The sequence below is a fragment of the Phocoena phocoena genome, chromosome 1 (assembly GCF_963924675.1).
Source record: "Phocoena phocoena chromosome 1, mPhoPho1.1, whole genome shotgun sequence".
Lineage (NCBI taxonomy): Eukaryota > Metazoa > Chordata > Mammalia > Artiodactyla > Phocoenidae > Phocoena > Phocoena phocoena.
In genome coordinates, this window is record NC_089219.1 from 43,741,198 (window position 1) to 43,768,161 (window position 26,964).

The following is a 26,964-nucleotide window of genomic DNA, read 5'->3' on the forward strand; positions in this document are numbered from 1 at the left end:
ATTAAATACTCCATCTTTCACAGGATATAGTTCACTAGGTATCCATATCAGCGATGAGAAGACACACAAAATTTCAAGCAAGTGAAATGCCATGCATGTATTGCCCTAACAGTAATAAACCCTTAATACATCTCAATTTTGGGGTCTATTTTTAATTAATGGTACTCATATTCTTCCATTATGCAAAAGCTAAAACATCAAAGTTATCACCTAATTTTTTTTTTTTTTTTTTGCGGTATGCGGGCCTCTCACTGCTGTGGCCTCTCCTGTTGCAGAGCACAGGCTCCGGATGCGCAGGCTCAGCAGCCGTGGCTCACGGGCCTAGCAGCTCCGCGGCATGTGGGATCTTCCTGGACCGGGGCACAAACCCGTGTCCCATGCATCAGCAGGCGTACTCTTAGCCACTGCGCCACCTGGGAAGCCCTATCACCTCATTTTAATCCAACCAACAACTTTATTTGGTAGTTACCTTATTTTACAAATAAGAAATAGGTTCACTGAAGTTAAGTAGCTTGCCCATAGATATAAACCCAGATCTACATTACTCCAAAAGTAATGCTCATTCTAGCTGATGTGCCTAGCAAGGACACCTCTATAAAGCACTGTGTAATCTGGAAGATTGTATTTACCAATCTGAAAGATCCTATCACCTACCAAAATTAGTACTATCTTCCTGCCAAGACCAACCCATCTACAGGCAGAGTACTTACACATTCTGAGGACTGTCTAGTCCTTATGGACTGATCACCTTGTTGTTGGGCTGAACCAGCCACTTGTTGGGCATTTACAAGATTGCGGACCAGCTGGGCTGCTAAGAGAAGACATCAAAAAGAAATTCAACAGATAAAGAAAATAACAGAGAAACGACAATCAATAAACTCTCTTCTTCAGTACAACAGTCTCAAATCTGAGATTTTATAAACTTGGACTTTTAAACTTATGATTATGTTAGTGAAGGACTTTTAACAACTCATTTTTTTTCTTGTTTGTTAAGCCATTTCTCAATCCTTAGAGCATTAAAAAAAAAATACACTGGTCCTGGAAACAAGAACAAGTGTCATATTGCTTTTCTAAAGGAGACAATATATTTATTTAAGAAAATAACTTCTGCAATAAGAATCTGAATAACTGGAAATCATCACTTGTATTTTGTTTTTTTCTTACAATAAACTCTCATTTGGGTTTCTAATTCATGAAATTCCTTGTGATACATAACAGGAACAGATCTCCCTCTCTCATAAAAGCAGTGGGAAGAGATATAATTTCTCCTATATGTTCCCCAAAAAATCTCTCTTTGATAGATTGTTAAGGTACAAAATCATACAGCTATGTTTAGAATAGAGAACAATCAGGGTCCTTAGAATGACACCAACATAAATGACTTTATTTCCACCAGAAACTATTTTTGGCCTTTTCTATTTACCTGCCACACTGCTATTCCTCTGACGGGCCAGCTTGACCTCTGGGCACTCCCTTCGCACATGTCCTGCATCTCCACAGATAAAACATCTGAGGTCTCTGGGGTCTCTAAAGTCTCGAGTGTCGTGGAGGTCTCGGGGGTCAAGAAGGTCTCGGGAGTCTTTCTCCTCTTCATTCCCTTCCTTCTCTTCTTCACTGTCTTTCTTCTTTAGTCTAAACAGTAAACTGCTGATACCAATAATGTGGGGCTAGGGACTTATAAACTGAATGAACTATATAACAAACTAAACTATACAAGAGTCTCACAATAAAGGGATTAATGTGCCCATCATTTCATGCATCATTTTGAAGGCAAGCGTTCTCACATTTATAGTACACCTACTCATATGGCAGAAACTGGGTACTCTAGTAGTTTTATAATACAATATCAATATTTATTATTTAGTATCAAATTTTAATCTTGTAACAATCCTTAGAGGTTGGTATTTACTATCTCCATTTTATAGAGGAAGATACTTGAGGTTTAGAGAAGGTAAGTGTCTTCTGTAAATTTAACAAAGAGCAGTGACGGAAACTAGGAGTTTACTCTGTCTGAAAAGTTCTAAGCTCTTTATATTAGGCAAGACTTGATGACTAAAGAAGGGATTATCCTGGCCTATTAACATAGTATATAGAACGTAGTAAAGTATATTCCATAGATGTATTTTCAGGGGGCACAAAGGATGTGTATTCCTTAAGGTAAATATTATATAGGCATATCTCACAGCATATACCTCAAAGATTCAATTAATTATATTTTAATTATTGGTTTTCATAACTGTGAGGTCCTCAGCAAGAACCCCATATCTTGGTCTTTTCTTCCCCTTGGATTCTAGCACAGTTTCCAGCACACAGTAGGTGTTAATAAATGCTTCTTCAGTTAAAAAAAAAAAACCTGAGTGAATTAATGAATAAATGAACAAATAAACATCATGAGACACCACTATACCAGAAATAAATCCCACTCTTTCACAAAATGCCACTCAAACATATATTGACCTAAAGGTTCAACTGAAAGCCCTGAACTTTCTCAACTTAAACATATCTGAACACAGTCATAGCTTCAATTTGTCTCACATTTATTTTCCCTGCAATGTTGATACATAATCATTTGCCAACCTTCTCCTTTTAGGGCAGTCTTTCATGTAGTGGCCTATTTTTCCACACACACGGCAACATCGATCATTGGGAGCCAGTTCTCCATCTGTTAGTACTCTGGAATCAAAGAAGTACTCCTAGGGAGAAAATACAACTTTACTAGGAAAAAAATCACTAAAAACTTTTGAATCCAAATGGAAAGGAGACTAAGACGCAAAAGTGATTTTTTGAAAAAGGAAATAAATATCAACAAATATTTCACTGAACTAAAACCATGATATGAAAACAAGATTCAGAATTATCATCATCAATATCACAGCTGCTAACAGTACTAACCACTACACAGCCACATTATTTTCTCATTCATCTGTAGCATCTTTGTGTAATTTCTCAATGAAAGTAGATATTATTTCCATGCTCATTTTATAGATGAGGAAACTGAGGCTCAGAAAATTCAAGTCGTTTGCCCACAGAAAAACGCTGGTAAGTAGCAGATAAAGGATTTAAAGCTAAGTCTGCCTGATTACAAAGCTCATGTTTTCTGCCCCACCAGCCTACTTCCAGAAAGGAATCATTCTCTTTACAAGAGCTCTATGTAAAGAAATCAATCCTCTGGTTTATTTAAAATATCACTGGATTTGCATTCAACATTTCAATAATATATAACATTTACTATATAAAGTAGAATATACCTAAAAAGACTGTAAAGAACCAATAAGAATTAAATCATTTTCCCAAGTCTTAGAAGAATCAGGCTCGTTTTTGCTTTATCCTACTACCTTGCTTATGCTTCTAAGCTTTACCTCAGTTTTGCACTATCACAGAGACTAGTTTTTCCTGATAGTACCCATATCTTTGGATGGCAAGAGAACATGTCCACTTAGCACTCTTTGATTTCTTCCTTAAATCTATCTAATGTCAGGGATAAAAGTAATAAGAAACACACTGACTGGGATGGCTATTAAAAAAGAAAAAAGACAGTAACAAGTATTGGTGAGGATGTGGAAAAACTGCAACCCTCATATATTGCTGGTGGGAATATAAAATAGCACAGCTCTGTTAGGAAACAGTTTGGCAGCTCCTCAGAAAGTTAAACATAAACTTATCAAAATGACCCAGCAATTCTACTGTTATACATCCAAAAGAAATGAAAACATATATCCACACAAGATTTTGTACGCAAATATTCACAGCAGCACTACTCATAATAGCCAAAAAGTAGAAACAATTCAAATTTCCAACAAACTGATAGGAATGAATAAATAAAACATAATATAACCATACAACTGAATATCATTCAACTATAAAAAAAATGAAGTACTGATACACGTTACAACATGAATGAACCCTGAAAACATTCTGCTAAATGAAAGAAACCAGTCACAGAAGGCTACATATTCTTTGATTCCATTTTCATAAAATGTCCACAGTAGGCAAATCTACAGTTGTGAGACGAAAAAGGAATGAGGATTGACTGCTAATGAGGACAGGAGTTTCCTTGAGAGAGGACGAAACATTCTAAAACTAGATGTAGTGATGGTTGCACAATCCTGCAGATATACTGAAAACCAATGAATTGCTCACTTTATATAGATGAACTGTACAGTACATGAATTATTTCTCAGTAAAGTTCTATTTCTAAAAAAGGATGCAATATAATTCTATACATTTACTATTGATGAAACCAATATAATTAATTAAAATCTTCATCATCATATTTTCTGACAGGACAAAATGAAGGACTTTCTCACTTTACCCAGTTGCTTATGGCTGAAACCTAGGAATCACCCTGAACTTGTTCTCCTTAACGCATCACCTCTAATTAATCACCAGGTTGTATCCGTTCTACTCCTGAATATCTATCTCTTTAGATATTCTTCTTTCTTCAGCCCACCATCCTAGTTAATGTGGCCTAGACCTGGGGTCAGCAAACTTCTTCTGTAAAGAGCCAGAAAGTTAAAATTTTAGGTGCTGTGGTAAAATTGAAGGTATTATGTAGGTACTTATATAACAAAAGAGAAAGCAAATTTTCACAAATTTTTTACTGAAGAATTTCAAAATATACTAACAATAATAGAGTGTAATTTTTTATATAAGTTTATTAATTAGAAAAAAAAGGATACTTTCTGGGGGAGCCATTTTGCTTAACTGGGGTTCAAAGTTAGTGTTCCCTATCATTAAAATAGAAGGCAAATGTTCATTTGTTAATGCTAATCTGCAATTATATTTTTAAGTATTTCATCTTTGAAAATGTTTTTCACAGATGAAGAGGTTGAAGATTTAAGGTAAAGAGAATACAAATGGATCTAGAGTGCATACAGAAGGACTAGTCTTTGATAAAGAAGAGATATCTGGTGATTGGCCAGCAAAATGGCGGAGTAGAATGACATGAGCTCACCCCTTCTTACAAAAATACCAAAATCACAACCAACTGCTGAACAACCATCAACAAAAACATAAAATAAAAAACACACTGGAACCTACCCAAAAAGATACCCTACATAAAAAGACAAAGAAGAAACCACAACAAGATGGTAGGAGGGGTGCAATCATGGTAAAAATCAAATCCAATACCTGCTGGGTGGGCAACCCACAAACTGGAAATTAACTATACCACAGAAGTTCTCCCACAGGAATTAAAAGTCCTGAGCCCCACATCAGGCTTCCTAGCCTGGGGGTCTGGTAATGGGAGGAGGAGCCCCCCAAGAATCTGTCTTTGAAAGCCAGTGGGGTTTGACTGCAGGAATTCCACAGGACTGGGGAAAACAGAAACTCCACTCTTGGAGGGCATACACAAGATCCCGTGCCAGACCAGGACCCAGGGAAAAAGGCAGTGACCTCGTAAGAGACTGGGCCTGATCTACCTGCTAGTACTGGAGGGTCTCCGGAGGAGGTGGGGGGCAGCTGTGGCTCACTGAGGAGACAAAGACACTGGCAGCAGCAGTTCTGGTGAGCACGCATTGGCATGAGCCCTCCTGGAGCTCCCATTTCCTCCCCAAGACCTAGCCCCACCAAACAGCCTGTAGGCTCAAGTGCTGGGACACCTCAGGCCAAACAACCAACAGATGGGAACACAGCCCCACCCATCAACAGACAGGGTGCTTAAAGTCTTCCTGAGTACAGCCCTGCCCACTAGAGGGACAAGACCCAGGCCCACCCACAAGGGGGCAGGAACTAGACCCTCCCACCAGGAAACCTGCACAACCCTCTCAGACAGCCTCATCCACCAGAGGGCAAACAGCAGAAGCAAGAAGAACTACAATCCTGCAGAACAGAAACTGCAATCACAGAAAGTCAAGACAAAATGAGACAGCAGAGGAATATGCCCCAGATGAAGGAACAAGACAAAACCTCAGAACAACTACTAAGTGAAGTGGAGATAGGCAATCTACCAGAAAAAGAATTCAGAGTAATGATAGTGAAGATGATCCAAGATCTTGAAAAAAGAATGGAGGCACAGACTGAGAAGATGCAAGAAATATTTAACAAAGACCTAGAAGAACTAAAGAACAAATAAACAGAGATGAACAATACAATAATTGAAATGAAAAATGTAAAATATATAGGAATCAATAGCAGAGTAACTGAGGCAGAAGAACAGATAAGTGAGCTTGGAGACCGAATAGTGAAAATCACTGCCATGGAACAGAATAAAGAAAAAAGAATGAAAAGAAATGAACACAATCTAAGAGACCTCTGGGACAACATTGAATACACCAATATTCACATTATGGGGTCCCAGAGGAAAACAGAGACAGAAAGGACTTGAGAAAATATTTGAAGAGATAATAGCTGAAAACTTCCCTAATATGGGAAAGGAAACAGTCACCCAAGTCCAGGAAGGGCAGAGAGCCCCAGGCAAGATAAACCCAAGGAGGAACACGCCAAGACACATAGTAATCAAACTGACAAAAATTAAAGAAAAAGAAAAAATATGAAAAGCAACAAGGGAAAGCAACAAATAACATACAAGGAAGCTCCCATAAGGTTATCAGCTGATTTCTCAGCAGAAACTCGGCAGGCCAGAAGGGAGTGGCATGATATATTTAAAGTGATGAAAGGGAAGAACCTACAACCAAGAATACTCTACCCAGCAAGGCTCTCATTCAGATTCAATGGAGAAATCAAAAGCTTTACAGACAAGAAAGAGCTAACAGCATTCAGCACCACCAAACCAGCTTTGCAATGAATGCTAAAGGAGCTTCTCTAAGTGGAAAAGGCCACTACTAGAAACAAGTAAAGGTAGGAAATTATCTGCACACAAATATGATGTCAAAACCAGCAATTGTGAGAAGAAAAGAGCACAAATGCAGGACATTGGAAATGCATTTGAAATTAAGAGACCAGCAACTTAAAACAATCTTGTTTATATGTAAACTGCTAATTGAAATCTCATGGTAATTGCAAACCGAAAATCTACAACAGATACACACACACACACACACACACACACACACACACACACACGAAGAATCCAAACACAACACTAAAGTTAGTCATCCAATCACAAGAGAAAAGAACAAAAGAGGAAGGGAAGAAACAAGACCTACAAAAACAAATCCAAAACAACTAAGAAAATGGCAATAGGAACATACATATCAGTAATTACCTTAAAGGTAAATGGATTAAATGCTCCAACTGAAAGAAACAGACTGGCTGAATGGATACAAAAAAGAGACCCACTTCAGATCTAGGGACACATACAGACTGAAAGTGAGGGGATGGAAAAAGGTATTCCATGCAAATGTAAATCAAAAGAAAGCTGGAGTAGCAATATTCATATCAGACAAAAAACGCTTTAAAATAAACACTGTTACAAGAGATAAAGGACACTACATAATGATCAAAGGGTCAATCCAAGAAGAAAATATAACAATTATAAATATATATGCACCCAACATAGGAGCACTCCAATGTATAAGGCAAATACTAACAGCCATAAAAGGAGAAATCAACAGTAACACAATAATAGTGGGGGACATTAACACTCCACTTTCATCAATGGACAGATCATCCAGACAGAAGATCAATAAGGAAACACAGGCCTGAAATGACACATTAGACCAGACTGACTTAGTTGATATTTACAGAGTATTCCATCCAAAAGCAGCAGAATATACATTCTTCTCAAGTGCACATGGAACATTCCCCAGGACTGATCACAAGTTGGGCCACAAAATGAGCTTCGGTAAATTTAAGAAAATTAAAGTCATATCAAGTGGGACTTCCCTGGTGGCACAGTGGTTAAGAATCCACCCGCCAATTTAGGAGACCTGGGTTTGATCCCTGGTCTGGGAAGATCCTACATGCCGCAGAGCAACTAAGCCTGTGTGCCACAACTACTGAGCCTGCGCTCTAGCGCTTACGAACCACAAATACTGAGCCCATGCACCACAACTACTGAAGCCTGCATCCCTAGACCCCATGCATTGCAACTACTGAGTCCACATGCTGCAACTACTGAAGCCCTTGCGCTCTAGGGCCTGCGTGCCACAACTACTGAAGCCCACACGCCTAGAGCCCATGCTCCGCAACAAGGGAAGCCACCACGATGAGAAGCCTGTGCACCTCAACAAAGAGTAGCCCCTGCTCACCACAACTAGAGAAAGCCTGCATGCAGCAACAAAGACCAAGACAGCCAAAAATAAATAAAATAAAGTAGTTAATTAAAAAAAATCATATCAAGCATCTTTTCTGACCATATGCTATGAGATTAGGAATCAACTATAAGAAAAAAACTGTAAAAAAACACAAACTCGTGGAGGCTAAACAATATGCTACTAAACAACCAATGGATCACTGAAGAAATCAAAGAGTAAATTAAAAAATACCTACAGTCAAATGAAAATGAAAGCACAATGATCCAAAACCTATGAAACAGGTAAAAGCAGTTCTAAGAGGGAAGTTTATAGCAACGCAATCTTACCTCAGGAAACAAGAAAAATCACAAATAAACAACCTAACCTTATATCCAACCAGAGAAAAACAAACAAAACCCTAAGTTAGTAGAAGGGAAGGAACAACAAAGATCAGAGCAGAAATAAATGAAATAGAAAAGAAGAAAACAACAGAAAAGATCAATGAAACTAAATGCTGCTTCTTTGAAAAGATAAACAAAACTGATAAACCTTTAGCCAGACTCATCAAGAAAAAAAAGAAGAGGGCTCAAATCAATAAAATTAGAAATTAAAAAGGAGAACTTACAACAGACACCACAGAAATACAAAGGACCATAAGAGACTACTACAAGCAACTATATGCCAATAAAATGGACAACCTGGAAGAAATGGACAAATTCTTAGAAAGGTACAATCCCCCAGGACTGAACCAAGAAGAAATAGAAAATATGAACAGACCAATCACAAGTACTGAAATTGAAACTGATTAAAAAACTCCCAACAGGGACTTCGCTGGTGGTCCAGTGGTTAAGAATCTTCCTTCCAAGGCAGGGGACGCAAGTTCGATCCCTGGTTGGGGAACTAAGATTCTACATGCCACGGGGCAACTAAGCCCACACGCTGCAACTACAGGACCCACACGCTCTGAAGCCTGCGTGCCACAACTACAGAGCCCACGTGCCACAACTAGAGAGCCTGTGTGCTGCAACTACTGAGCCTGCATGCTCTGGAGCCCACATGCCACAACTAGATAGAAGCCCACGTGCCGCAATAGAGCTGGCACGCTGCAACAAAAGATCCCACGTGCCTCAACTAAGACCCGATGCCGCCCAAAATAAATAAATAAATATTAAAAAATAATGATAATAAAATAAAAAATTCCCAACAAACCAAAGTCCAGGACCAGATGGCTTCACAGGCAAATTCTATCAAACAGAGAAAACACCTATCCTTCTGAAACTATTCCAAAAAATTGCAGAAGAAGGAATACTACCAAACTCATGCTATGAGGCCACCAACACCCTAAAACCAAAACCAGACAAAGATACCACACACACAGAAAAAAAATTACAGGCCAATATCACTGATGAACATAGACACAAAAATCCTCAACAAAATATTAGCAATCCAAATCCAACAATACATTAAAAGGATCACACACCATGATCAAGTGGGATTTATTCCAGGGATGCAAGGATTTTTCAGTATATGCAAATCAATCAGTGTGATACACCACATCAACATATTGAAGAATAAAAACCATATGACCATCTCATAAGATGCAGAAAAAGGTTTTGACAAAATTCAACATCCATTTATGATAAAAACTCTCTAGAAAGTGGGCATAGAGGGAACATACCTCAACATAATAAAGACCATATATGACAAACCTATAGCTAACATCATACTCAACCATGAAAAGCTGAAAGCATTTCCACTAAGATCAGGAACAAGACAAGGATATCCACTTTCACCACTTGTATTCAACATAGTTTTGGAAGTCCTAGCCAAGACAATCAAAGAAGGAAAAGAAATAAAAGGAATCCAAATTGGAAAAGAAGTAAAACTGTCACTTTTGCAGATGACATGATACTACACATAGAAAACTCTAACGATGCTACCGGAAAACTACTAGAGCTCATCAATGAATTCGGTAAAATTGCAGGATACAAAATTAATACACAGAAATCTCTTGCATTTCTATACACTAACAACAAAAGATCAGAAAGAGAAATTAAATAAACAATCCCACTTACCATCACATCAAAAAAAATAAAATACCTAGGAATAAACCTACCTATAGAGACAAAAGACCTGTCCTACGAAAACTGTAAGACGCTGATGAAAGAAATCAAAGATGACACAAACAGATGGAGAGATATATCATGTTCTTAAATTGGAATAATCAATATTGTCAAAATGACTATACTACCCAAGGCAATCTGCAGACTCAATGCAATCTCTATCAAATTACCAATGGCATTTTTCACAGAACTAGAACAAAAAAATTTTAGACTTGCATGGAGACACAAAAGAACCTGAATGACCAAAGCAATCTTGAGAAAGAAAAACGGAGCTGGAGGAATCAGGATCCCTGACTTTGGACTATACTACAAAGGTACAGTCATCAAAAGAGTATGGTACTGGAACAAAAACAGAAATATAGATCAATGGAACAGGACAGAAAGCCCATAAATAAACCCACACATCTATGGTCAATTAATTGATTACAAAGGAGGCAAGACTATACGATGGAGGAAAGACAGTCTCTTCAATAAACGGTGCTGGGAAAACTGGACAGCTACATGTAAAAAAATGAGATTTGAACATTCCTTAATACCATATACAAAAATAAACTCAAAATGGATTAAAGATCTAAATGTAAGACCAGATACTATAAAACTCTTAGAGGAAAACATAGGCAGAACACTCTTTGACATAAATCACAGAAATACCTTTCCCAAGCCATCTCCTAGAGTAATGGAAATAAAAAAATAAACAAACAAATGGGACCTAATGAAACTCAAAAGCTTTTGCACAGCAAAGGAAACCATAAACAAAATGAAAAGACAACCCACAGAATGGGTGAAAATATTTGCAAATGATGTGACCGACAAGGGATTAATCTCTAAAATTTTCAAACAGCTCATGCTGCTCAATATCAAAAAAACAAACAACCAAGGGGCTTCCCTGGTGGTGCAGTGGTTAAGAATCCGCCTGCCAATGCAGGGGACACAGGTTCGAGTCCTGGTCTGCGAAGATCCCACATGCTGTGGAGCAACTAAGCCTGTGCGCCGCAACTACTAAGCCTGAGCTCTAGAGCCCATGAGCCACAACTACTGAAGCCCGTACACTTAGAGCCTGTGCTCCGTGACAAGAGAAGCCACCGCAGAGAGAAGCCTGTGCACTGCCACGAACAGTAGCTCCTGCTCACTGCAACTAAAGAGAGCCCATGCACAGCACAAAGACCCAACGCAGCCAAAAATAAAATAAATTAAAAAAAAAACCCAATCAAAAAATGGGCAGTAAAACTAAACAGACATTTCTTCAAGGAAGACATACAGATGGCCAAGAGGCACAAGAAAAGATGCTCAACATTGCTAATTATTAGAGAAATGCAAATCAAAACTACAATGAGGTATCACCTCACACCAGTAAGAATGGCTATCATCAAAAAACCCACAAACAGTAAATGCTGCAGAAGGTGTAGAGAAAAGGGAACCCTCTTACATTGTTGGTGGGAATGTAAATTGGTACAGCCAGTATGAAGAACAGAATGGAGGTTCCTTAAGAAACTAAAAATAGAGTTACCATAACATCCAGCAATCCCAATCCTGGGCATATATCCGGAGAAAAACATAATTTGAAAAGATATATGCACCCTAATATTCACTGCAGCACTGTTTACAATAGCCAAGACACAGAAGCAACCTAAATGTCCATCAACAAATGAATGGATAAAGATGTGGTACATATATATAATGGAATATTACTCAGCCATTAAAAAGAACAAAATAATGCCATCTGCAGCAACATGGATGGACCTTGAGATTATCATACGAAATGAAGCAAGTCAAACAGAGAAAGACAAATATCATATGATATTGCTTATATGCAGATTCTTTTAAAAATGATACAAATGAACTTATTTACAAAACAGAAATAGACTCACAAACTTAGAGAACTTATGGTTACCGGGGAGGAAGGGTCGGGGGGAAGGATAGATTGGGCGTTTGGGATTGACATGTACACTTTGCTATATTTAAAATAGATAACCAACTGTATGTATCTGTACAAGGACCTACTACTGTATAACACAGGAACGTTGCTCAATATTCTGTAAAAACCTAAATGGGAAAAGAATTTGAAAAAGAACAGATACACGTATATGTATAACTGAATCACTTTGCTGTACACCTGAAACTAACAGAACACTGTTAATCAACTATGCTCCAAAATGAAATAAAATTTTAAAAAAAGAAGAGATATCTGAAGATGTAAGCAGATTTATAGATCTGGTAGCAGAAAGTTGAAGGAGTGTCTATCTATCTAATATCTTTGTCTCAAAGGGAAAACATGTAAGCGTGAGAAGGGCAGAGTAGAAAGATGGGACAAAGCAAAATGGGTACTGAATTTTGAGTAAAATAAATAAAATCTGAAATAGTTTTACTGAATGCGAGACACAGGTAACTAAAGAAATGTAGTAAGAATCTCAGATAGTATTGAAAGTCCAGTTGAGGCTGATGAACATTAATTTATAGTTGTGCTATATAAATAAAACTGCCTAGCTTTAAGATTTTTTTCCATCAGTGCTTAGCCCAAGCATAGAGAGATGGTGGATGGCTGAGTTCATGTTAAGGTTAAACACATAATGGTGCAAAAGAAGGACAATGGTACAAAGGAATATAAGATATATGCTGGAGGTACCAGGGAATCTGTTTAAATGGGGGGAAAAAATGAAGACAGTAGATAGCTGATAGATAGGGAAAAAATGTGTCAATATGTCAGAGGACCTAGTGAATAGAAGAAGAGTTGAAGTGGGAATGTTCGAGTGAGCAAGAAAGGTGAAAGAACAGAAAATATACTTGTCTTCATCTTCATTAGAATCTAAGGGGATGAAACACATCTACTTTGTATGCTGTTATAATCCCAGTACATAGCAGAGAAATAGGTACATGGTAGAAATTCAGTAAATATGTGTTGAAAGAATAAACTTTACTATGGAAAATATAAACATGAAAGACTATGTAACAAGGTTATTTTTCTACTGTATCAGTTATAACACTGATATCAACCTAAATGTCCATCAAAGGAGAATAGTTAAACTGGTATATCCAAGCTATAAAATACCGCATATTGACTTTATAACTGAATAAAGTAGATTAAAAGATGATTGGCAGATCCACAGGCCCTTTGTGACAGGCTCCAAACTGATGTTTGGTTCTTACACCAAATCACATTCAAGACCAAAGAGTTTGATATCTATGATGACTACTTATAACATACTGAATAATTAAGAGTTACTAAAATTTTGTATTCACAGACTAAATTAGCACATTTCCAATTTACCGAGGACGCTACATTAGTATTCTACTAAAAAGTCTGACTGCCCGAAACTGCTAGGTTCCTACCAAACATATGCACATACACACACGAATAGAATTCCCACAATTTTCAGGTAAAATGCTTTATCAGTGCATCACCAGATTTGTTGTGATCTGACTGTGCTTTTCATTTACTGCTATTTTAATTAATATGTTAGTAAAATTATTGTTGTATTTTCCTTTTGTTAGATATTTTGTTCCTGCAAGAATTTTGTGTTGTTTCAAATTTCCTGTTATTTTATTTCCATTATAATTATTATCACCCCCACCCTCTATTAGGCAGGACTATCAAAAATGTTCCATGGGGAAAAAGCTCTAGATTTTTTCTGCTTTTCTTACCCCACAACCCAAGAAAGAGTTATGAAACTGGACTGAACAAGATCAAGGATATTCATTATGCAAAAACAGAGACCTGGTTTCTCTTTTGAGATTTCTTCTCTTTTCTTTCACTGTGAAACTATGACATCCTCCCATTAGAAACCAACCCAAAACCAGAGTAAGACCAAGAGGAATGGGGGACGCTACACCACCCATTTCAGGCAAAAAGAATCCTCTTAGTTCCATGCTAATTCAGCTTACCAAAGGCTACACCAAAATTACAAGCAGAAGCCTCAGCAAATAGAGTATTACTTCAGTGTTGACCTCTCTGTTTATATTTTCATCAAGATTTCTAGAGACAGAAGAGAGGCAGTAGGCAGAACCTCAAATTCAAAATTAAAGGATCTTGAGTCTTGACTATCCACCTGCATTTGTTCAACAAATGCTTATTTGATGCATCCTATGTGCCAGAAATTGTGACAGGCACTGGAAATATGATGGTGAACCTTACAGACATGGACCCTGTCCTCATGGAGCTATATAGTCTAGTGGGGATACAGAATTTAACAAATAGATTAAATAAACAAAATTTAACAAATATATATCTCACTATAGACTATGATAAGTGCAATAAGAACAAATAGATCTGGCACAGCCAAATAAATAACACCAACTTGGAACAGGATTAGGTTTCTTGTACTACAAAAAAAAGAAAAAAATTCTATAAGGAAAAAGAAAAGATTCAGAATACAAATTATGTAAACTTACAGCTTCTCTGCCAATGAGTGGATAAAAGGGGGTACCAAAAAGTTTCCTTCCATTGATAAATGCTTTCATGATGAAATTGGTCACTATTGAAGAAAGAAGAAAAACAATAAAGATGCAGACCTTAATGTGTAAGAGCTTTAAAAGTAGGGGATTTCTATATTTAAAACTTACTTTTTCTAGAAACTCCAGCACCAAGGTTATGATTCAAATCAAAAGGGTCTAGAAAAGAAATATTTTATTTTTTATTTAAGAATTATGCTCGTTGTAACATAAATACAGTTAGTAGCCATAACTAGAGTTTAACTCTACGTAACTCAGACCATCAAAGTCAGAAAATTATTCTTTTATAATTATAGATTAAAGGATGGAAACTGATAAAAACCAAGAGGAAGAATCTTCCAAATTCTAATGTGTTTCAGTTTTCCCCTCAGTGTCACTGGCCAAATAAAACTCTGGCTTTTTGTTCTGTTTTGCTCTGTTTCGTGTTGTTCCTGAATTAATATCAGCTGAATGATTACCTTCAATAGCAATGCATTTGGATGTCCACTGCTTCTCAAAAGTTGTCAATAGCTTTTTCTGCCGAATGCTAATTACATATTCTTTGAAATCAAATTCTTCAGTATAGAAGCGAAGCAGTCCCAACCAAAGCTCTCCTAATGTTTCTGTGTTCTTTCCAAGTGAAGGTAAACGTTTTTTCTACAGGTGAGAAAAAAGAAAGGAGAGAGACATGTCTATACTTACCCAAAATATGGACCCCCAAGTCCAAGTAAAATTATTAAATTAAATTATGCAAATCCTAACATGCATCAGTGAGCATTCCATAACATAAAAACTATGAAAAAATTACCAGTTCTTCTGTTTTATCAAAGAAAAAAGCATTCCATCCATCAACCATTCTCTGTGGAATCTGTTTTCCATCAAAGATCTGCATTAAAAAATCAATTCTACTATTAGATTTCAAGCCATCCAACCTAAAAGCCTAAATACCCTCATATCATTTTAGAATTTACCTATAATAGACATAGTGAAGCACTTATTCCAAAAGAAACAGTCAAGATGGTATAATCTGATGTCAAGTTATTAATGAATAAAATGTATCTGAAAGACCAAAGCTGGGAAAGGATATCTTAAGAACCTCAGACTCTCCAAACGATACATTTGATATTATCTATTTGGCTATCAAAACACATCCAGCCCAAGTTTAATGAAATAAAACTAAAGAAAAAGCAGATGAAAATAGCATTTTCATCAAAGGATCACAGACACAGAAATACATAAGACATAATACTTATTGATTGTACACCTTAAAGGAAATCGAAGAAGCTATTTGTTATGGGGAAGGGCTCTAGTACCTTTAATCAGTTATCTGTATCAGATGAGGTTGAAAAGGGCCAGGACATTGATTTTTTAAAACAGAAAATTAGGTAGCTTTCCTTGACATTTTGATAAAGATCGTGAAATCTTCATGATTAATTATGAGTAGTAATTCACTGTCCTAAGAAAAGGGGGGAAGGTAATGCTTCTTTACTAGAAGAATTCCACAAGGTGACTGTACAGGCACAACTGACCTCTACAAGCAATTTTGAGACTTATTTTCTATAGGAGTTTTAAGAAAGAGATGCAATAAAGTAAAAAGTTGGAGTAAGTTCAGTCAGCAGACCTCATTTCTAGTTTTAGTCCTGCCAAGTAGTGATTCTGGACAAGACAATTATCCTTCCAAATCCTCAGTTTTCCCAATGAAAATAAGAGATTAGCTTAATTAGGTCAGTTTTCTTCAAATTTTATTTTTCTTTTAAGCTGTAGAATCCCTTCCTAAAATGGAAACTTCCTGTAAGTTCAACATGTAAAACAGATAAAAACAGAGGTACTCTGATAAAAGCCTGAGTGGAGAAAACTATACCTTATCTTTTCCTTCCTCCACTCCTCACACATACACTATTGAGCTCCTAGAGCTTACCAAAACATACTTTAAAACCACTAGATAAGGTTGTCCCCATGGCTCCTTCATAGATTAAGATGCTATTATACAAGCTGCCTCTTTAGACCTTGATTACTTTAACAGAATTCTTACTTTTGAGAAACAACCAACATCCAAACCCAATTATCCTGGCTAATAACACAGTAAACGACCTGTGGGCTTTAGAGGGCATTTAATCACTGATTTGCCACCTGTTTTAATGAACTCTCATATTTCATAGTGCCTAACTCTCCACTGTTTCAGCCCTTAGAAGTACTAATACTAGCCTCTCTTTCTTTTGCACACACACAACACATTTACCTTCTCTTTCTGTTTCTCTCTTTTCTTTCTCTCAATAGCAATCATCCTCTACTCAAGCACTCAAGCCTTCTCTCTAAAACCTCACCAAACAAGTTTGTACAAGGAGTGACCCTGTACATTTCCATATTTATTTTCTTATTTTATTATGGTATTTTATATCTATAATAAGCTATATATATATCTACTGCTATATTTAAATTGTAATTTTTTTAGTTGTGGTAAAACACACATAATGAAGTTTACCATCTTAAGTCATTTTTGAGAGTACAGCTCAGTGGCATTAAGTGCATTCACATTGTTGTGCTACCATCACCACCATCCATCCACAGAATTCTTCTCATCTTATACAAGTGAAACTCTGAATCTATTAAACAATAATTTCCCACTCCTCTCTCCCGCCAGCCCCTGGCAACCACCATTCTACTTTCTGTCTCTATGAATCTGACTACCCTAGGTACCTCCTATAAATGGAATCATGTAGTATTTGTCCTTTTGTGACTCGTTTATTCCACTTAGCATAATGTCCTCAAGGTTCATCCATTCAGTTGCAATTTTTAAGCTGATATAAGCTAAGAAAACATAGTTCATAATATCAAGTGACACTAACACTCCCTAATCCTCTCTTAGTATTAATTTTTATGTGAAAATTTACTTTTACTTATGATGATTGCTGGAATACAGCAAAATTATTCTGCTTAGGAAAGCTCCTTTTGACCTAAAGAACTCTGTATTGTTGATCATGAAAAACACTCTTAGCAGAGCCTTACTTATTACACCCAGTCACTTAAAGTTTAGGTTCAATTACAAATGGAGTCAAAGATCATCAGCTTCATTAAACATATCCTTACCCTTAAAAGTTGATCGATGCCAATGATCAATACTTAAATGATGCCAGAGCAATGGACAAGGGGTCCCATATGACAAGCAAAAAAGGCCAGAAGCAAAAATCCATATATCATCAGTTCATATGTATCACAAAGCCCCCCACAATCAGAGCTCATTATGATGGAAAACATCCCATGGACTGTCTCTCATTTCATCCATCACTGTCTGTTAAGCAGATAATGGAACAGTTCTTGAAGTTGGCTACAGCAATCCTACCTACATTTTTCCAATAATAATGTTAATAAAGCTGCTAATGATAATAATAATAATAAAATTAATAATAAGAGCAACCACCATTTATAAATTCCTACTTTAGCATCTACTACATTCAAAGGCATTTGATGTCTCTGTTCCTTATATCAACACGGAAATAATACTACTATTATTACATTTTTGCTGATGATAAAATTCAGACTAGTGGCAGTCAGGCAGCTTGTTGAAGGCCACATGTCAAAATTAGGATTCAGACCAGTTATCTCTGGCTCCAAAATCATGCTCTGACCGCTGTTTCCATTATATCATGCTGCCTCAATGGTTCCTCATCCATGGGTAACATAATGAGAGAACAGAGACAAACCACAATGAAAACAAAATTTGTGTTCCATTTGGGTTAATCACAGTATTCTATCAAAGTCACAGCAAATTATAGCAAATGGCTGCTATAATATTACTGGGGCAATTATGCTTAAGATCCCCAAATTTAAAGCCTTAACAACAATTAGACTAATACAGAGAATTATCTTGGCCTTGGCAGGCCTAATTAATTCATGCAAAGTTTTAAATATCCTATAGTGAACAACCTTGTTAAAAAACAAACATCACTCAACATAGATTCAAGCAACTTAAATTTTTCTGTTAGGAAAGGATGTTTAAATTTTTTATTTCTCTCCCACTATTTGTTTAAAAGAGGGAAAGAAATGCTGTTAAAACCACATGCATTCATTAGAACTTTTAAAAACTTACTAAGGCCATCTGACACGCACATATGGCTTGCTATTTTGTGATACTCTTCTTTGCCATGACTATCAAAGTTTACGTGAAATCAGAATATGTGATTTTCCAAACAATTCTGATGCTTCTCACCTACCTCAAAATAACCACCTACCTAAGAAATTAGAACCTGATCCACCCCAATGCTTGCAAATCCACTTTGTGCCAAGAATGAGGAGGAACAGATGGATGATTAAGAACTCCTTTGTATCTATTTTAGAGAGTATAAATTGACTACAAAAAGAGACTCTATGAGTCACCAAATCCGAGTAAATATGAGTATAATCTGTTTCTTTTGATGTACATTCTTATGCTTAATGCAATTTACATGACCTTACAGAGATAAGGAAGAATTTCCTTGTGTTTCTTTCTCAACCAAAATTCACAAAGTTGACCAAAGTATATACAGGAATAAATCAAACTTCATTGCCAAGCAGGAGGAGGGAGAATACTCTGAAAAGAAGAAACTTAGGTATCTGCATCTGAGAGACTATAATATATAAGTTCATGAATGGCTACAAATTTCATTATCATTGGCAGCATTCTAAGACTGTGAAATACAAAAATGTTACAAAAGATATTCAATAGTTCTATTCATCTAGTAGTCTTTTGGTAGTCTATATTCTCCCATAATAAGCTTTTCAAAAAGGTTCATTATTTGATTAAACCATTAATGAAAAAAGAAAACTTAGGATATCCATGATAGAAACATCTTTCATGATCTCATGAACTGAGCAAGATCTACTATATTTAGAGTGTATACACCTACACAGAAACGCCTTTATAGTTTTCTTAAACATTTACCTCTTGTAGAACTGGGATAACAGGTGGTTTTCTCTGCTGCAGAAAGTACAGCACCATAAGGATATAAGCATATGAAGATAAACTTCCCCTGGAAGCATCTCCAATGTCACATCGCTAAAAAAACATAATGATTGAAAATAAAACTTCAAAATCTTATTCCATGCAGAAGTATTGACTACTTTAAGACACCATTTTTTAAACCTATCAAACCGTCAAATACCCAAAAGTTCAATAACAAGCTGTTATAGAGGGTATGGGTAAACACGTACTCATACATTAAAGAGTATACAGTAGCATAAATTTCATGAAGAATAATTTGGCAATATCAAAATTATAAAAGCACATCTCCCTTAATGTATCAATTCTATTCTAAGAATTTATCCTGCAAATATGCCAAGAAACATGTGAAATGACTAAATAAAATTTCTATTGTAATACTATTTTAATAGCAAATATGAGAAAGAACTTAAAGCTCATCAGTAAAGTACAGGTTTAAAAAACTGATGACTATCCACACAATGGAACAGTATGTAGCCATTAAAAAGAAAAGGAAAACTCTTAGTATACTAATGGGAAATAATCTCCAATATTTATTGCTCAGTTAAAAAAGCAAAGTACAAAACACTGTTTTCAGCGTGTTTATACCTATAATAAAAAGAGGCAGGAAATTTGCTTGCACTGGAATAATATATTTCTGGAAGGATACAGAGGAACGTTTAACACTGTTTGCCTCTAAAAAGAGGCAAAGGTTGGCTAGGAGACAGATGTGGAAGGAAGATTTTCTGCCATAAATCCCATTAGACCTTTTAATTTTTGAACCACATGAATACATTGGCTATTCAAAAAATTTTTTTTAATTAAAAAAAAAAACCCTAGGGGCTTCCCTGGTGGCGAAGTGGTTGAGAGTCCACCTGCCAATGCAGGATACAAGGGTTCATGTCCCGGTCTGGGAAGATCCCACATGCTGCGGAGCGGCTGGGCCCATGAGCCATGGCCACTGAGCCTGCGCGTCCGGAGCCTGTGCTCTGCAACGGGAGGGGCCACGGCAGCGAGAGGGCTGCGAACCACAAAAAAAAAAAAAAAAAAAACCCTGAAAGAATCCTCAGAGACTTCCCTTGAGTAAAGCTTTAGCTGATATTATATAAAGGGAGAGGAATGATTTTTCTGACGTGAACCACTTGATTTTCTTTTTACATCTTTAATAATTGCTTTACAATGGTGTGTTAGTTTCTGCTTTATAACAAAGTGAATCAGTTATACATATACATATGTTCCCATATCTCCTCCCTCTTGGCGTCTCCCTCTCACCCTCTCTATCCCACCCATCTAGGTGGTCACAAAGCACCGAGCTGATCTCCCTGTGCTATGTGGCTGCTTCCCACTAGCTATCTATTTTACATTTGGTAGTGTATATATGTCCATGCCACTCTCTCACTTTGTCACAGCTTACCCTTCCCCCTCCCCATATCCTCAAGTCCATTCTCTAGTAGGTCTGTGTCATTATTCCCCTCTTACCCCTAGGTTCTTCATGACATTTTTTTTTTCATAGATTCCATATATATGGAACCACTTGATTTCATAACCCAAACTCAATGAGAGTAAGGAACTGTCATGTTGGAGTTATTCTGTGAGGTGAATGTAAAAGACTAGCTGTATCAAATGATTTGTAGTATGTGGCTGGATGCGTTCCTTTTCTAAGATGACTCTGTCCATAAAGACATGTATAGGAATATCTAAACAAATACGTCTCCCTTTTGGAAGAGTCGGCTTTATGAAATGAAAACGTAACCAAGTCACTCCCCTACTAAAACCCTTCCACCAACACATTCACAAAATTAACTATTTACTGAGCACCTACCATAAAGCAGGCACTACACTGAAATAAAGATACAGAGGCCTCAACCCTAATGGAGTTTACTCACTTAGCAAAACAACCAAGAAAACAGAATTCAGCATTTTAAGTGTTATAATAGGGGAAACATTAGGTTTTATTGGTATTGCTTTGTTTTCTTGGCCAGGAAAATTTACCACTAAACCCAAACACCAGATTTCCCAACCCAGAGCCTTTTAACTAGGATGGTATGCCAACTCCCATGCCTAGGGTTGGAAATCATTACTGCATTGAGAAATTATACTATGAGAAATTTACTAGAGTGTTACCTATGAGAGGAGAGCAAACACAGAAAAAAACTAAGAATCACCCTACCCTGAAAGGTATAACTTTAAACCATTTAATATTGACAGTTTCTTCTTAAAAGCTCAGGTAAACAAAATTGAGAAAACATTTGTCACAAGTCTGACATCAGCATGTTTTACTTTAATATCATGAGTATTATAACAAAGCAGATCATTAGCTTTTTCATAAATACCTTAGCAAACACTTTCATAGTATATCCCAAGTACTGCACTCTAGGATCAATAGCTGCATATGTAGCTAGCATTCTTGTGTTATGCTGAGCCTGAAAAATAAATTACATATTTGAAAGCATTTCAAATTTATTAAACTTACAGATCAGCTAAAAAGATAAACTCCACATAGCATATATATAAATGTTAAACTTAAAATACCTGTAAATGAGTCAAGCAAAAATTAACCTTCAATCTGAAGGAAATGTTAAGATGACTGCTAAAATTTTTTTTTCCCTATACTAACCACATTCGTAAGTTTTAAACATAAAGGTACAGTCAGTGATCTGTAAACTTTTAAAATGACAACTGTAAACATACCTGGGTCTTTACAGACAGTGAAACTTACCAACGTATTATATAAACTGATATCGCCTTCTAAACCACTTCGTCTGTGTTCAAATTTTACTATAGGCACTTTGGCAGTAGTTATAGGCAAAATGTTTCTTAAACCTGATTTAAAAAAAAAAACTTCACTAGGTTAAATAATTTTCATAAGACTAAAAAAAAATTTCTGTTGTTTTAAAGTTCATACCTGGATGTCTCTTAAGAATTTTCGCCAAATTTTCAATTATTTCCTTACAATTTAATTTCTAAAAAACAAAAGAAATAAATAATAAAGTCTGTCTGACTCAACTTGGTCTTGTGCAAATTCTATTTTAATCTAGACATTTAATATTAGCACTTAAAATCTCCAGCCAGAAGTCTATATAACCTTGCTAGTCAAAGAACATGGTCCATAGACCTGCAGTATCACCAACACCTGGAAACTTGATAGAAATGCAGAATCTCAGTCTCCACTCCGGTCTACTGAATCATAATCTGCATAGTAACAACATTCCCAGGTAATTCACATCCACATTAAAGTTTGAGAAGCACAAAAACAGGAGAATAATGTTTTCAAATACATGGATAAAAAACTAGAGATGGGTTTGGTGAAGGCAAAACAGTACAGTGATTAAGAACATAGGCTGTGAATTTAGACAAACCTGGATTCAAATCTTGAACTAAGTATTGACTAGCTGTGTGACTCTGACCAGATCCTTAACCCCTCTGAGCCTCATACTACTTATAAAATCAAGATAATCATCAACTCCTACTCTTTTATAAAGGAGCTGGATTACATGAGACACCTATGTAAAGCATTCAGCAGCATACTTCATACAAAGTAGCACTTTAAGTCTGTCAGCTATTTACTATCATATGTTGATGAGGAAAAGAATAATCCTACTATTACAAGCACCTACTTCTTCAAAAAAACCCTCTTACCTCTGCAAATTTAAATGTGTTGGTTATTTAAAAACTAGACAGCAAAGCTGATATGGTAACGATAACCCTAATATAAGGAACAAGGAAGATAACGGCATAAATTAACTGGATTAAGCTCAATGCCCACATCTACTACTAAAATCACTTTTGCATATCCCCAACATGCTCTTTTTAGCTACAAGAGAGCAGTAGTCATTGCAGCTTAACCTGGGGATTTCAAGGGAATCTTTAGAATTAACACATAATACAAGAGGTTGTTTTTCTCTTTGTTATACAAAGATACAATTTATACTAAATTAAAAGTTTCCATTATGGCTCATCTGGAAGAAAATAATTTACTCATTTTCATTGTTTCAACTTTCCAGAGTGAATAGCACAGGTAATATATAGTATACAAACCCTTGGTGATGAAACACCTGATTATTAAATTTTACATAGAAGGGATCTAAAACCCTAACCTCCTTCCTGGGTAAAAACCACTTCCTATTCCCTCAATTCCTGCCCTTCAGAATGGAAAGGGGAAGCCTCTTTCCAAGGAGATGGCATTGAGTAGAAGTGGGTTAAGGAGAACTAAAAAATGTATAACTTTTCATTTTCTTTATAGAACAAAAAGATATTAATTAACACCAGAAGCAATTTCTTAGGACCAGAAATAAGCATCTACCAGGTATCACTGCCATCTTTTCTTGGGTTCTAACAATTTAAAAAACACCTTTTGAAAAAACTATTTCAGAAATGCACAGGTATACTATTCTGCTGAATTATTTTATAATACATCAGAGGCTATACTGACACCACTAAAGATGCCAGAAGCTTGGCCTCACCCCAATCTTGCAAGCAGTCCCTGATTTTGAAACATAAATACCAACAGCTATGTTGTTAAAGAAACGAGCAACTACAGAAATACCCTCCTTTTCTAGTTGCTGCTAGGAAGGCCTGGGACACTTCTTCCCTGTCCATTCAGTCCCCTTCTTTACTAGAGCTCAGACAGTCTCATTCCCACTGTTGAGGCCTGGTACACAAAAAAGGAAAACATAAGTACCCATTCTCACTGCTGAGACTGCTCTGGGGGAAGGTTTGCTCCTGGCATCTCATGGTGGAACTCAGAAAGCTTTCAATTTCAGAAAGTAGGGGTTAGGTTCTACAGTACTATTAGTACTATATTTCAACTACATTATGGGTTAAATAAATTACAGAGAAGCAGTGGGATACAATGGAAAGAGCATGAACTCTGGAGTCAGACAGACCTGGGTACGAATCCCGGCTCCAACATTTACTAGCTGTGTGAACTTGAGCAAGTCAGTTTATCTCTCAAAGCCTCAGTTTCCTCATCTGTAAAATGGGGGAAATTATCTACCTCGAAGGTGGTTGTAAGAGTGAAATGAGATAATGTATGTAAAAGTGTATACTGGGGGCTCAAATGTTAGTTCCCTTCCCCGCCCAAAATGAGTTTCTAAAAGCTAGCCTAGAACACATAATTTATAACAATGCTTCTATGGAAAAAAATGTATTTTGAGTACTCCCAAATTATAATCAACTTGTAGAACACAATCCATTTATAAATTGAATGTCCACCTTTATTTTCTATCTTTAGTGATACAGAGACATCACCTAATGGAAGAGATATGAAAAGACAGAGTAAGTGAGATCAATGTTTACTACCAAACTGAAGCAACAGTTTTTCATTGGCTCTAATGAAAAAATTTCCAACTCTATTTTTTCCACAAATTCATTAAAAAGCACTTGTAACTATCTGTGACATGGTTTTTACATTACAAAATCACTGAAACAGTAAATTTACTTACTTAAATACTTGAATGTCTTCTAAAATGATAATGCTAGTGCTTTTACATTTCAAACACTGCTATTGCTAATATATTTATACAAAGAATGACACCTTACATTTTTATCAATTCTACATACAACATTAAAAACACACTCATCACTAGAAGAAAATAAACTTCCACATCACTTTCCAAACACTAACTCTTACCTCTGCATTTTCGTGGCCTTCAAGGGTCATACAAATATCCAGATCACTATCACGAAATCCAAATCCATTCTTAGAAGAGCCAAATAAGCACAATCTTGCCTTTTCTAAGCAAAGGAAAACAAAAGTCAAAAGTTTTATAATTATCAGGAAAGAGGAGTCTTCTATTAACTACTAATGGCCTACCACAGGATAATCTTACCCAATTCCATGGCTTAAATTATCTACCATTAGCAGATACACTGAGAAATTCCAAAACACTCACCTAAAGCCCAGGTCTTCTCCCCAGAATCTCACACCCATGTATCTAACTGCTTTTCCCATTTTTCCACAGACATCATAAATTCAACAAGTCAAAACTAAACTAGCAACTTCACCTCAAACCTACTATTATTCAGAAATATACATGTGGTTCTTAACACCTCTCAACTTTCACATCCAAACACTTACCAAGTTTTTTACCTTCTTCCAACTTAATGACCTCATAAACTCATCTACTTTTATTCATTCTCAACATCAATACCAATAGTTAAGATCAATATTTAGAGATTTATCTCTTGGAAATAAACTAGTTTCTTCAGGGCACAATTCAAGTAGTTTTACAAATGTCATCTTAGTATATAGAATTAATTCTCCTCTAAAGTGAGGGATTAATCTATTTGATATAAATTATATATACAATTATTATATATATAGTTATATATATAATATTTATATATATATATTATTAGGGTTATTCCTTCATGCTTATTAGTGTCACTCAATAAGCTGTGGCTTAACAAGATTGGATCATTCTCCCTATTAATTCTTGTAGCCTACATATTTAGATAACAAATTCTGTATTTTCAAACTTACTCCTCCTATTCAGTTCTGATGCCCTACTTGAAATCAATGACAACTGAGAGATATAAAAGAAGCTACATTCATCAGCAAATAAAAAGTGCATGGGTTTAATATAACAAGAACTTAGATTTGGTCAATACTTTATACACTAGCAAAAATAATTAAAAATAGAATCCTGTAGCACAAAACAGATCATATTTTAAAGGTATAAGTTCATTCTGATTATAAATCAACTCTTCATCCTTTTCTAAAATATTTGGCCACAGAACTCTTGATTCTTTACCTCATGCCCAAAACCTGCCCCCGTCTGCTATTTTTTTGCCATCTCAATTAAATAGCACCACCCAACTAGTGAAGGAAAAATCCTAAAACCATCCTTGACTCCTTTCTTTTTGTCACATCTAACATGTAATGCATCAGCAAATCCTGTTGACTCTACATTCAAAATATATCCTCAATCTAATCACTTCTCACCTACTCTTCCAAATCACTATTATGTCTCATCTGAACTTATGCAACAGCTTCTTAAATGTTCTGCTTGCTTCTATTCTTATGGACCTGTACTCCATTCTCTCAGATCATGTCACTTATGTGTTAAAACCCTCCAGAAGCCTTCTCATTAGACATTCAAAATAAAATTCAAAGTCCTTCTACCAACACCTATAAGACTCTAATGATGTAAACTCTAGGTTAACTCTCTAATTTCACCTTTCTATTACAGTCTACCTCACACACTCCACTCAAGCCACACTAACTTTCAAGTAAGTCAAATATAATTGCATCATGGGGTATTGTACTTGCTGCTGCTTCTCTCTCGAATGTTCTCTCCTTGAATATTCATAATAATTTGCTCCT

The 26,964-nt window shown here is 36.2% G+C and overlaps 1 protein-coding gene across 3 annotated transcripts in view; it reads right to left on the bottom strand.

Annotated features, from left to right (window-relative positions):
• The window catches only part of TUT4 (terminal uridylyl transferase 4), a 119,680-nt gene that overhangs the window by 8,912 nt on the left and 83,804 nt on the right, over positions 1-26,964 (bottom strand). Inside the window, exons 16-27 of one of the 3 annotated variants that reach the window (XM_065875897.1) lie at positions 25,270-25,373; positions 22,543-22,600; positions 22,357-22,460; positions 21,971-22,060; positions 19,602-19,715; positions 15,492-15,569; positions 15,163-15,340; positions 14,816-14,863; positions 14,645-14,727; positions 2,578-2,693; positions 1,424-1,632; positions 711-811 (exon numbers count right to left, since the gene is read on the bottom strand). In XM_065875897.1, the coding sequence (XP_065731969.1) occupies positions 711-811; positions 1,424-1,632; positions 2,578-2,693; positions 14,645-14,727; positions 14,816-14,863; positions 15,163-15,340; positions 15,492-15,569; positions 19,602-19,715; positions 21,971-22,060; positions 22,357-22,460; positions 22,543-22,600; positions 25,270-25,373 (1,283 nt within the window). Of the gene's footprint in view, positions 1-710; positions 812-1,423; positions 1,648-2,577; positions 2,694-14,644; positions 14,728-14,815; positions 14,864-15,162; positions 15,341-15,491; positions 15,570-19,601; positions 19,716-21,970; positions 22,061-22,356; positions 22,461-22,542; positions 22,601-25,269; positions 25,374-26,964 lie in introns of all 3 variants that reach the window. The other 2 variants (XM_065875892.1, XM_065875895.1) reach the window with 2 other exon arrangements.